We start from the raw sequence: 13,668 nt of genomic DNA, 5'->3' as shown, positions 1-13,668 counted from the left end.
GGGGGGGGGGGGCAGACAGGAAATGAAAGGCAGTAGGAGGAATGGTTAGCGCTGTCTGACCAGCTGCACTGAGTGGGCTCCTTCGCCATGTGGGTTGGGGATGTGAAGTCAGTGAGGTTGGTGAGCAGCAGAACATGGACCCGTCAGATCAACTGTGTTAGTTCTCACTTTCTGCTATGCTGGAAACTCAATAGCTCATTAATTTCTGACATACACTAACAGTCAAATGTTTGGACACTCCTTCCTATGCAGTGTTTTTTCTTTATTTTTTCTACTTTTTACATTCTAGGTACATACTGACGACATCAAAGCTATAAATCAAGATATATGGAATTATGTAGGAAACAAATAATTGTGAAATAACTCTGAATATGTTTTAGATTTTAGATTCCTCATAATAGCCACCCTTTGCTTTGATTACTGCTTTGCAAACCCTTGGCATTCTCTGGATGAGATTCATGAAGTAGTCACCTGAAATGGTTTTCACTTCACAGGTCTGCCTTGTCAAGGTTAATTTGGGGAATTTCTTGCCTTCTTAATGGGGTTGTGACCATCAGTTGTGTTGTACAGAAGTCAGGTTGGTACACATATGACAGCCCTATTTGACAACTGTTAGAATCCATATTATGACGAGAACCAATCAGCTAAGAAAAGAGAAACGACAGTCCATCATTACTTTAAGAACTGAAGGTCAGTCAGTCTGAAAAATTACAGAAACTTTGAATGTATTCCCAAGTGCAGTCACAAAACCCATAAAATGCTACAACAAAACTGGCTCATATGAGGACAGCCCCAGGAAAGTGAGACCAAGAGTCACCTCTGCTGCTGAAGATAAGTTCATCCAAGTCACCAACCTTAGAAATGGCAAGTTAACAGCACCTCAGATTAGAGCCCAGATAAACGCCGCACAGAGTTTTAGTAGCAGACACATCTCTACATCAACTGTTCAGAGAAGCCTGCACCAATCAGGCCTTTATGGTCATATAGCTGCTACGACACCACTACTAAGAAAAGGCAACAAGCAGAAAAGATTCGTTTGGGCCAAGAAACACAAGGAATGGACATTAGACCAGTGGAAATCTGTGCTTTGGTCTGATGAGTCCAAATTTGAGATCTTTGGTTGGATCTGCCATGTCTTTGTGCAACACAGAAAAGGTGAATGGATGGTCTCTACATGCATGGTTTCCACTGTGAAGAATGGAGGAGGAGGTGTGATGGTGTGGGGGTGCTTTGCTGGTGACACTGTTGGAGATTTATTCAAAATTGAAGACACACTGAACACCACAACATCCTGCAGCGACATGCCATCCCATCCAGTTTGCATTTAGTTGGAGTATCATTCATATTTCAACAAGAAAATGACCCCAAACACACCTCCAGGCTGTGTAAGGGCTGTTTGACCAATTGGAGATTGATGGAGTGCCGCGTCAGATGACCTGACCTCCACAGTCATCTGATCGAATCCCAATCCAGATGTTTTGGGATGAGATGGACCACACAGCAAAGGCAAAAAGGCCAACAAGTGCACAGTATCTCTGGGAACTCCTTCAAAATTGTTGGAAGACCATTTAAGGTGACAACCTCAAGAAGCTCATGGGGAGAATGCCAAGAGTGTGCAAAGCAGTAATCAAAGCAAAGGGCGGCTATTTTGAATAATATATACAATATAAAACATGTTTTGACTTATTTCTCGCTTTTTTATTTACTACATAATTCCATATGTGTTCATTCATAGTTTTGATGCCTTCAGTGAGAATCTACAATGTAAATCAGAATCAGAATCACTTTATTCATCCCCGAAGGGAAATTCAGTATAAATAGTGATTTTAATTTTCAAAGAAAAAACATTAGTCACAATGGCCACATGTCAGTGTATTTCTTTCTGATTTTGCATTACAAAATATAGCACAGGTCTGCATGCTCTTTTGACAGAAAGTTGCTTCCCATTATATGAAAGCTCCTAAAAACCCACCATGACCGAGAGCAGTTCTGCTTTGCAAAGACTATTTATTGTATAATCTAAAATATTACTGACTCACGAGGAAAAGTCAGGAATTGTCTAATGACTTATAATTTGTAATAGTAATTCATAGTAAACTTTATTTTCATACCAGCTATTATTTTAGGAATAGATGTAATGTCTCAGAGATGCCAGAGCTGGAAAGCTTTTAGATCAACAAGAAACTCTGCCAACATGCTGTGTTTACATGCTGTTTTTGTTTTTGATGTTTTGACAAACTTGAACATGAATGAAATGAGGTTGGTGATGACATAGTGAATGACTTTCCCACCAGCACAGAAGCAGCATACTGGCTATGTTTAATGAACACAATGATCTTTATCTCCCTTTAAACCTGATCTCATGATTATTTGTCCGTAAAATTCGAAGATAACATCGGCACTCTCTTGGAATATCTTTTCAAATAGACTGAAATATAACCTCCTTCTACCCTCTTAAGATGGGTTGATACAAGTCAGCATATACCCTAGGTGGATATATCCTTATTTGGCATTTGGAGGATCAATCAACACCTTGAGCACTTTGTCAAGTTCCACAAACTATTTCTGAACTATTTTATGGAATGAGGCAGGGAACATTGTCCTACTGAAAGAGGGCACTGCCATCAGGGAATATCACTGCCATAATGGGGTGTATGTGATCTACCACAATGTTAGGTGGGTAGTACATATCAAAGTAACGTATACGGTTGCTTTTCTGTGGAACCAAACTACACCGGCCAGTCTTTGCTCCCCACATGAATCAATAAGCTTTGAGCACCTATGATGTTGTCAGTCACCTGTTTATCAGGTGTCCTTCTTTGACCACTTTTGTAGGTACTAACTACTGCATACCAGATACACCCTACAGAAACCTTTGCTTTGGAAATGCTTTGACAGAATCATCTAGCCTTCATGATCTGACCCATTTTTCTGTTTCCAACATATCAACTATAACAACTTGCTGCCAAATATACACTACCATTCAAAAGTTTTGGGGTCACCCAGGCAATTTGATGTTCTCCATGAAAAATCACACTTTTATTCATGTGCTAACATAACTGCACAAGAGTTTTATAATTATCAGTTAGCCTTTCAACACCATTAGCTAACACAATGTAGCATTAGCATTAGAACACAGGAGTGATGGTTGCTGGAAATGTTCCTCTGTACTCCTATGTAGATATTCCATTAAAATCAGCTGTTTCCAGCTAGAATAGTCATTTACCTCATTAACAGTGTATAGACTGTATTTCTGATTCATTTAATGTTATCGCCATTGGGAAAAAAATGCTTTTCTTTAAAAATAAGGATATTTCTAAGTGACCCCAAACTTTTGAACAGTAGTGTATATCTCACTCATTGACACACTTTGTAACGGGATAATCATTTTTAGTTATTCACTTAATTTGTCAGTAGATTCGACACTGTGGCAGATCCGAGTATGTTGACCACATCTAAATATTTGAGTTTCCAAAAAGTGCTTGTACCTTGAATTAATACGAGGACATACACAGGAATGGTAGAGCATTGTGGCGTTACAACTCGGTCATTCAGATCAGTGTTGATGCATACCTCTCTATGTAGTATAGGTATAAACAGGGAACAAATCTTTTCTCTTTAGTCAAGTTTAAAGACTGGTGTTCTGCAAACGGCATCAACACTGTAAAATATTTCAGGTAACAAAAAAGAGACATAACGTTCAAAATGTGTGACTTTTCCTTTGAAACCTGTTTCCCTGTTGTCCTGGTGGGGAATCAATTCCTATGCAACTTCTACCTGCTGTCCTGGCCTGTCCTGTCCTGTCCTGTCCTGTCTTATCCTGTCCATCATGCCCTTGGCTGCCTTGGCCCATCTGAGACAGCCACACAGAGACCTGTCATGCAGATGTCCTCCTAATAGACAGAGGGTGCTGTCCACTCCCCCTGCCAGTCTCTGTGTGCCTCTGTCCCCTGCTCAACCTAGCTTTGGCTCTGTTAAACCTCTTCTCTTCTCCCCTCCTCTCTCTCGCGGCACCAGGCGCGGCTCCCCTCCTGTTCATCCACCCTAAGCATTGCTGAGGTACTCCTGCATGTGTTCTAATGCTATTACAGCCACTATCATGGCATCACTTTCTACTCCCTTCTTTTCCAGCGGCACCTCTGATTCCCTTCCTGGCATGATAGCTTCCTGCCTACACCTTCTATCCTTTCCTTGCCTGTGTGCTCTACTGCCTGCTGCACTGCTGTCCACCTGTGTTTTTAACACACTACCCACAATCCTTTCAATCCTCCCTCTCTTTTTTCACGTGGATGTGGTCTTGTTTTGGTTTTACTCTGTTTTTGTCTTGTAATAAAATGTCTCATTCTGGTACGCATACTGTATCTAACCCTTGCCTTGATTCCATACTCACACACCCTGCAAATAAATAAACCTCCATCACTTGTCATGTTCCTCAACCGTGTTTCAACCTCAGAACTGAAGTTGAAAAATGCTTGGATTATGTATTTGAATGGACGTGATATTGCTTGCAGAAAATAAAGTGTGTTTCTCTCCGCCTGTGCACACACCTCAGTGCCTCTCTAACACACATACATCAGCTTGTAAAAGAGAAAAGTCCCTGTAAATTTAAGCCTGTAAGTCTTTGCAGCAGCTCTCCTGTGCTTGGTACTCTGGTCATGGCCCAATGACTCTGATCTGTGAGTGATAAAGACAAGACCTCAGTGCAAGGCCATGGAATGGTCGTGACACGTATCCAGTGTGACACTAGAACCGCTGGTTAACAGCACAGCAGTAAAACCACAAAGTTTGAATGCGGACTTAGAAATATAATATTTGAGGTTGTTTCAGGTAATACTCATTTTATTTTTTAAACACTTATGCTTTGAGGTAACTTGAGATAACCATACCATTACTTTTAATTAAGAGCCTTAGCAATACTTATGCTTGGCACCTAGTTTTATCTCAGGACACATATTGCAACAGACATGTATGTCTCCTGTAAATAGCAAGAATTTGCAAAACAGAAATGCAAAATATTCTGTGAGCTTGAGGTAATTCAAAAATGTATGTAATGCTCATTATGCAGGCTTGCCCAGATCCAGATAATGTACCATAATATATTATTTTTTGTTTTTTATATTCAAAAATGCAGTTTTAAATATTTTGGTCATGCCTTTGATTCAGTTTTAATATACATGATGTACTTGTAACTATAATGTTATTTGTATTTGTTGTTGTTTTTGATATAATTTACAGTTTGAAAGTTAAGTTTTAAGGTTTAAATCCAAAAAGAACCCAAACTTCAGCCCCTTTCCTTTAATTATTATCAAAGTACTGTTCTTCTCACAAGATAAGTTACATTTAATATCAGATTAGTTCTTGTAACTTGTTTGCTGTTCTTTCTGCCCCTCACATCTCAGTTGATTACGTGTTGCCAGAGAGAGACCTTGGGTAGGGCCAGGAGTCAAGCACTCTCTTGGTTTCGCTTCTTATCTTAACACACACTTATTTAGGTCGAATATGTGATTACTCCATCAGTGCTCTAATGGAACTGTTATCAAATCCACTGAAATGGTTCTGTTCTTTATCCATTCTCAGTCCTGTTGTGTTTTTGGTTGCTAATGTTTTATAGTATTCTTTTATTTTGAAATTTCCTTTGATCTAATGTGTATCAGGTTGGTAGTGGCTTAGTTCTGGGATGTGTGGATGTCTGTTTGGTGAGTTTATGTGCAAACTGAACAAACTATGTGTCCAGTTATCCTCCTTTTAAAACAACACTAACTGATATGTTGCATTGGTCAGCGTGGATGTGCATGTCTGTTGCCTGTATGTGTGTGTGCGTGTGCGTGTGCGTGTGCGTGTGCGTGTGTGTGTGTGTGTGTGTGGTATGAAGGTGAGTGACTATCCTGTGGCTTCCCACAGGCCTCACGGAGAGAATTCAGGGCTCACCTGGATGAGGTCATCACGCTCAAGTCAAGGTACTCTACCTTGGACCAGGTAAACTCGCCAACCTTCTAGCAACTTCTTACTGGCATGCAGGCCACTCTCATCCCACATAGCACCTAACCCACTAGTGACATGCACCAGCACTCACTTACATAGGCAGGGAGGCAGCTCGAGAGAGAGGCACACTGAGAGTTTAACAGTGTAGATCACGGTGGGTTATATTTTGCTCTCGTATGCACTTGTGAAACTGGAGCAGGTTTGTAAACCTGGTCTTATATGTTTTATTTTATGATCTATACTGATACTTCAAGAGCAACAGCCACAAAATACACAGAATTAGGCAGCTTATGTTAAGCTGTTGTGAGCGATCCACGTAAAAAGACAATGTCACAGAATGAGAGATCAAAGTGAGGTGATATTGTAAGTGGAGATTTTACAAATGCCCAGACCTGTTTTGCACTTGGTATGAACATAGTGACATTTTCTCTGGATTACAGAAATCCCATGACATAGGTAAGGTACGGAAAAACGAGGTTTGGCTCACAATGCATTCAAATCTCAGACATACATCTGTGGAAGCAATGCTACGAGGTCTCATAACCCAGCCTCATCCTTTCTATCTCAAACAAGCCCGTCAAAAAGTCTGCACACCAACTGTTACATCATGGTGTCTTTCTTAATTATCAAACTTGAGTGCTAAGAGTGCACAAACAGCTCATTTCATACTGCAGACTGCAACAGATATGTGAGCACCATAGTCAGAGCTTAAGGCACATTATTATGACGTGTGTCCCCAGTGTCTGCATACTGTATTCAGCAGTACATACAGTTGTGAGCAAAAGTTTACATACACTTGATGAATATCATGGCAGTAGTAGCTTTCCAATCATACATTTATGTTCTTTTATAAATATATTAAGACTTTTGGAAATACAGCCAGATCCGCTGGGTTAAAAATATACATATAGCAAACTGAAGTATCAGTTTTGGTGATGTTGAAAGTTGAGTTATATCAGATGTTCTTAGTAGCATGGCCTTTTACTCTCTTGTGAATGATGAGAATCAACTTCAGCTACTGACTCCTCTGAATCAATTTAACTAGGGACCATTTCCCACCATCACCAACTGCTTGCTCATAGGGAATCCAAAGTAAACTTTGGATTGTTGGGTTTTTACGCTTCGACTGACTTTATTAATCCCCGGAGGGAAATTCAGTTGTTACAGCAGCATGGATATTCAACAAAGGGGTAAACAATAGGACAACACAGAATTTTAGGGTAGGGTATAAAGTGAAGGTAAAGTAAAATAAGATTTAAAAAAAATATCTAAAAATGAATACACAGAAATCAGCAGAATAAACCAGAGTAATACAAAAATGTGCTAATGAACAGAAAGTGCAAATACAAATGTGCCTGGATGTGCAAATGGCATAAGTAGGTGCAGATGAGTTTATAGATATAATGAATGACATTTAGAATGTAAAGTGTCCAGTATGTACAGTGGTTTTGTCAGCAGGCAAAGTAATAAAGTCCTTTTGTGATCTGTCAGATGCAGACATATTGAAAAGTCTTATTGCAGTGAGGATAAAAGACCTCCTGTGCCGTTCCTTGGAGCTGCGGGGTTGTTTCATTCTGTTGCTAAAACTGCTCCTCAGATCATCCAGTTTTATGAAGAGAGTGGGAGATGTTGTCCATGATGGCCAGCAGTTTGGTCAGCATCCTCTGCTCCAACACCTCCTCCAGGAAGACCAACTGACAGTCAACAACAGACTGGGCTTCCTGATGAATTTGTTAAGTCTTTTCGCATCCTTCACCTTGATGCCTGCACCCCGGCACACCACAGCAAAGAAGATGGTGCTCCCTACCACGGACTGATAAAACATCAGGAGCATGCGGTGGCGTACACTGAAGGACCTGAGTCTCCCAAGGAAGTAGAGCTGGCTCAGGCCCTTCTTGTTCACAGCCTCCATGTTAGTAGACCACTTCAGCTCGTTTTCAGACTCACTCCTAGGTACTTGTAAGTCCGGACAATCTACACATAAGTCCCACTGATGCAGACAGGAGAGAAAGGGAACTCGTTCCTCCTGAAGTCCACCACCATCTCCTCAGTCTTTGTCACATTCAGCTGCAGGTGGTTCTCACCTCACCATTGCACAAAGCAGCCTACCAGGTTCCTGTATTCATCCTTCCTTCCGTTCTCTACACAGCCTACTATGGACATGTCATCTGAGAATTTCTGCAGGTGACACAACTCGGTGCTGTACTGGAAGTCTGAAGTGTAGGTGGTGAAGAAGAAGGGGGACGGCACAGTTTCCTAGAGGCCCCGGTGTTGCAGGTCAGACGTTCAGACACACAGCTTTGTGCTCACCACATAGTCCGTTATCCTTCATGTCCTCCAGCTTGGCCTTCAGCAGTATGGGCTGGATGATGTTGAAGATGCTGGAGAAGTCAAAGAATGTGATGCGGACAGTAGTGTTGGGTTTGTCTAGTGCGGAGTATGCCTTCTGCAGCAGACAGATGATGGGATCATCCACACCAACATGAGGCTGATATGCAAACTGCAGCGGGTCCTGTGGTGAGCACACCAGTGGTCTGAGATGTGCCAGTACCAATCTCTCCATGATCTTCATGATGTGAGAGGTCAGCGCTATGGGTCTGTAGTCATTCAGTGCAGTGGGATGAAACGTCTTGGATACAGGGACCAGGCAAGATGTTTTCAAAAGCAGTGGGACTCTGATGTAATCCGGCTTCAGGTATGGCTGCACTGAACCAGATTTCAGTGAAACAAAGGGCAGTAGAGTGTGCAAGGTCCTTGCTGGATCTGTTCAGGAGGAGAAACATCTTATCCATTTTGTTGGGCAAGGAGTGGAGGTTCGCCAGGTGGATGGATGGGAGTGGTGTTTGGATTCCGTGGTGTCAAAGTTTTACAAGCACACCGGCTCACTCGTCCCATCTGCATCTTCTCCACATCCCATACAGAGCGGCTGCTGCTTCAACAAAAAGTTCAAGGTTCAAATTAGAGCCTGTTTTAATACAGGTGGCCCCGCAATGCCCTTTCTCCAGAAGTAGCTCCTTAAAGCTTTACTGAAGTTTGCTGTTGATCACAAGGATAAAGAAAAGGCCTCCTGGAGGAAAGTTATGTGGTCAGATAAAACAAAGCTTATTAGCTATTTGGCCACAATGAACATAAATATGTTTGGAGGAGAGAAGCTGATGTCTTTAATCCTAAGAACACCAAACCTGCTGTCAAGTATGATGGGGGTAGTATTATGCTGTGGGGCTGCTTTGGTGCCAGTGGACCCGGTGCTTTACCACAAGTAAATGGAATAAAGAAGAAGGAGGATTACCTTCACATTCTTTAGAAAAATCTAAGTTCATCAGTCAGAAGATTGATCTTGGATACAGTTAGGTGTTCCAACAAGACAGTAGCCCCAAAAACACATTAAAATGGTAAGGAAATGGTTAAATCAGGTTAGAATTAAGATTATAGACTGGCCTCCCCAAAGTCCTGATTTAACCCCTTGATGCCTACATTTATTTACAATTCTATAAAAAAAAAATGATTATTTGTGTTTTTGCTTTTCAGCTGATGCTAAATTCAGTGGAGATTGTTAATTTGTCTGTTACACATAGAACAGATATATAACAATAAAAACAGCTATATAATAATTTAGGTCCCACTCTGACCAGTCCTACGAGAAACCAGTGCTTGCAAAAGGTTCCTAGGTATGTACTGAACATGCACAAACTGGCATTGGGGGAATGGATACACTATCTCGGAGGCAGTCTGAATGAAAGTAGTTTGCCAAGAATTCGCAACAATCGGCGTCAAGGAGGTTAATATCCATCAAAAACCTGTAGACTGTGCGGTATAAACGAGTCTGTGCCAAAAACCAGAAAATACACCAATTCTGTCAAGAGCAGTGGTCACAGATACAACAAGAAGCTTGTAAATGGCTGGCAAAAGGCAAATAAGTGATGTTAAATGGCCAAGGAACATTCAGTCAAATATTAGCATTGCTATGTTTTTATTTCTGACCCAGCAGATTTGCAAAAGACCTATAATAAACTTATAGAAGGACCAAAATGTTGTTTGTGTGTATGTAAAGATACTTGTGCTTCAGTCATTCCATCATAGAAAACTAAAAATTACAAGACTAATCGGAAGCTAACTACTGTCATGATATACATGATCTTCATTATGTTCTGAAAGAAAAAAGAGCAAGTATTCAGTATCTGGAATGCAGAGTTAGTGCTTGTGAAACAGTATGACTTTCCTTGGTTTAAGACTCATTATGTTTAGGCCTGCCAACTCTTCTTTCATAATTTGCATATCAATAACTGATGACAATCTTGACAAAAGTGAGATGATCAGAATATTTATTAATACCAGCTATAAATGTAAAGGCCAGTGATCTGATTTTATGAACTAGAAAACTTTTGTGGACATAGATCATATGTTGATACCAGGCGTAAAAAGGGTCTTTAAGGAACTTTATGAACAGAAACACACATATTACACTAACCCGTGCAGCAGATTTTTACAAGACACATGGTCATTGAGTGAGCCATTTAGAGCTATCTTTAAAAGTCCTGCAGTGGTACACAAGACAGCATAGGGGCAAAAAAAAAAAAAGTAAAACATTGTCAAAAGGCCAATCAAGTTGAACACTGTTTTCCATCAGAGTTGTTTTAGAAATTATCCTGTGTATCACTACCTGTAGTGGTCAGCAGCATTCCTCTTCATTGCCTCTATCTCAAGATCTCCACTAGCACTCATTTTCTTTCATTCATCACATTTTTGGTCCTTTGTCAGGTGTTATTTGTGTATCAGTGCCTGGATGATGTTTTGTTTCTGCAGTGGCTGTGAGCGTATTTGTGTTTTATGTACCTGGTTTGGATACGGGTGCATTGATGGATTCACAGAGAAGTAATGGGGCAGCAACTGACATGTCCAAAAGAAGCCATCAGTAGTCAAGAATCAGCACTCCATGTCCTTACCTCCACTCACCAGATAGGAGGACACAGCTATGGATTGCCACTGCATTTTTCCCTGCCCTCTACTGCTCTGTCATTGTGCCAGCATTTTGTCGTCTGCTCCATCCCGCTCCCTCGCTCACTCCGTCACCAAGGGTGAGGTAATTGAGACTGCTTAAAACAAGCCTGCCCCCATCGCAGCCTTCTCCTCCTCACAGCAGATGTGTAAATCCTTCCCCCTTTTTGCATAATTTGCCTGACAGCTCCTTGTTTTGTGCTGAACTCAGCACTGCAGCAGTTGCATCCTGTCATTTCCTGGAGCATCTCCTCACCTGACTAGTGATTGGCTCCATCGATTTTCCTCGGTGACTCAAAGGCTTTGGGCTACATGTCTCGCTGGCCTGACTGTGCTCACCATTCTGTGTCCGTACACACTGCTGCCACCCACTCTCCAGCCGGGTGATCACTGAGGCAGATCTCAGTGACGACCATTTGCCAGAGGTTGGCATGTAGAATGATTAATTTTTCTGACGTGATAGCTGCTGTTTGTTTTTTTTTTTTAATTTTTGCGTGTGTGTGCATTCCCAGCATACTCCCACATGCTGTTAGTCAAATGCCATCAGGTCCAAATCCGCAAATGCACACAATCGCACAGATATGCCAATAATGGTCTTCATTGTCTTTATTTCTACTTTATTCCATGCTGGTATGCTTACTAAAATACTTTCCTTGCTGTTGTCTTTGTGCTTGTGTGTGTGATGTGTTGCTGTTAACATTAGCATCCCTCATACAAGCCCATTCTCCTCTGTCACTTGGTTGGTCTCTCACCAGTAATGGGGAATTGCAGGGAAGGCTAGATTAGAAATTAGTGTGAGAATGTTTGCCAGTCTGCTTTTTTTTTTTTTGCCTTTCCCCCTCTAAATGTCCTAAACATCCCAATCTGCTTCTGCATTCATTCTTCACATCTTCTCCTCACTTCCTAACACATCCTCTGGAACATTTTCACTGTGTTCATCTCCATGTGAATACTTTCTATCCCCATGGCACTGTGATAGTATGATCTTTTCTACTGAGCTACTTTTTGTCACACTGAGGTCTTGTTTTCCACCTGTGTCAGTGTTAGTGTCATCACGCCACATTGCATCAAGGTTTTTAGCTGTGTCCTAGTTACTGTGAAACTAAATGAGGAAGTAGAAATTTGTGCATTTTGTGGTTTTTGTGATTAAAGAGACCAGCTTGGTAGTGAGACTCTGATGTAATTGCTCTGCTTTGCTCATATCATTTTCTAAAAAAAATTAGATGCCTTCTTTAGTGTTTTAGCAGGACACACTTTGTACTAAAATGTCTTTGCTGTTGTTTGTTAGTTTTCATATGTGCTTTTTAATGTCTGCAAGATTATTCCATGTCTTGCTGTAGCTGTACTTAGCTCCCTTAATCCCTATCTTTGTCTTTCTTTAAATCATATCTCTCACTCTTTGTATATGAGGGCTGGGCAGTTGTGGCACAAATCTCACAAATACAACAGCTGTTGCTATCATGGAGGTCCACTGCATGTAAAGAACAACACGGCTGAGTAGACGAGATAACGTTCTGACATTGCATGCAGGTCTTGCTCAGTTAAAAAAAAAGTAGACCAATTCAGTGATCTTACCATAGTAAGTGACTAAAAACATTAAGTATAATGAGCGCGTTCAAGTTTCAGCTTCTTGTCTTCAGCTCTCATATTTCTGATCCTTGTCTCTTCAGCATACACTACCGTTCAAAAGTTTGGGGTCACTTAGAAATCTCCTCATTTTTGAAAGAAAAGCAGTTTTTTCAATGAAGAGAACATTAAATTAATCAGAAGCAAAGTCCAGACATTGTGAATGTGGTAAATGGCCATTCTAGTTGAAAACAGCTGCTTTTTTAAAATGTAGTATCTACAGGCTAATTGGTGATTAGAATACCCTTGTTCAATTATGTTAGCACGTGAATAAAAGTGTGAGTTTCCATGGCAAACATGCAACTGTCTGGGTGATCCCAAAATTTTGAACCGTAGCATAATCATCTAATGTTAGCTTAGCAAGCTCAGCTGAACAAACGAAAGTGTTGTAGCTTTGCCTGTCACAATATTTATTCAGGCCAGTAACATACCATTATTTCATCACAGTTAGCCCTCAGATCAAGTTAATTCAAAGAATGAGATCACATCAAATACAGACAAATTGTCCCAATTGCCAAGGACAAAAAAAAAAAAAAATCCCCTGTAGCCAAAAAAAATCATGTATACAGATAGCTTTTGTTGGATATTGGGGTACCTAAAACTGTAATCATGGCCACGTGTTGCTTTTTGTAGTTGTGATTTTAACCATGCAGTTAAATATATGTTTATAGCTTTCTGTCATTCCACATACACGACTGTAACAGAAGGTGGAGGAGTCTTCAGTCATTAATCAGTGTATGCCAAAGTCCCCACCACAGTAGCAAATTTCCAAGTCAAACAGCCCAAAAATGAATCTCTTCAGCAGGATTGTTTAGTGCTGTTAGCATTTGAACATCACTGGTGCCTAAGGACCTTCTGTATAAGCCTGCTTTATGCCACCTGAAAGCCCAATTTCTTTTTAGTTCTCTTCTCTCCTTCTAAAACCTCTCCTTGCTGCTTCTCTACCTGCTCCTGCAAGCTAGGGCTTGTCATAGTGGATGCCTGTTTGTCTGTCTGTATGTCCTTCCGTCCGTCTGTCTGTCTGTCTTGTCTCTTTGTCTGTGGTGTTGTGGTTGATGGGACAGA

At 40.9% G+C, this 13,668-nt stretch overlaps 1 protein-coding gene across 3 annotated transcripts in view; it reads left to right on the top strand.

Annotated features, from left to right (window-relative positions):
• gphnb (gephyrin b) overlaps window positions 1-13,668 on the top strand; it is a 127,144-nt gene that overhangs the window by 88,672 nt on the left and 24,804 nt on the right. For 2 of the 3 annotated variants that reach the window (XM_022213928.2, XM_022213929.2), the window contains exons 9-10: window positions 4,018-4,059; window positions 5,902-5,976. The exons of the other annotated variant lie outside the window; for it this stretch is intronic. In XM_022213928.2, the coding sequence (XP_022069620.1) occupies window positions 4,018-4,059; window positions 5,902-5,976 (117 nt within the window). The remainder of the gene's footprint in view (window positions 1-4,017; window positions 4,060-5,901; window positions 5,977-13,668) is intronic. 3 annotated transcript variants of the gene reach the window in all.

Source organism: Acanthochromis polyacanthus, chromosome 16 (assembly GCF_021347895.1).
Source record: "Acanthochromis polyacanthus isolate Apoly-LR-REF ecotype Palm Island chromosome 16, KAUST_Apoly_ChrSc, whole genome shotgun sequence".
Classification (NCBI taxonomy): Eukaryota; Metazoa; Chordata; class Actinopteri; family Pomacentridae; genus Acanthochromis; species Acanthochromis polyacanthus.
This window is presented reverse-complemented; position numbering and strand designations above follow the sequence as displayed.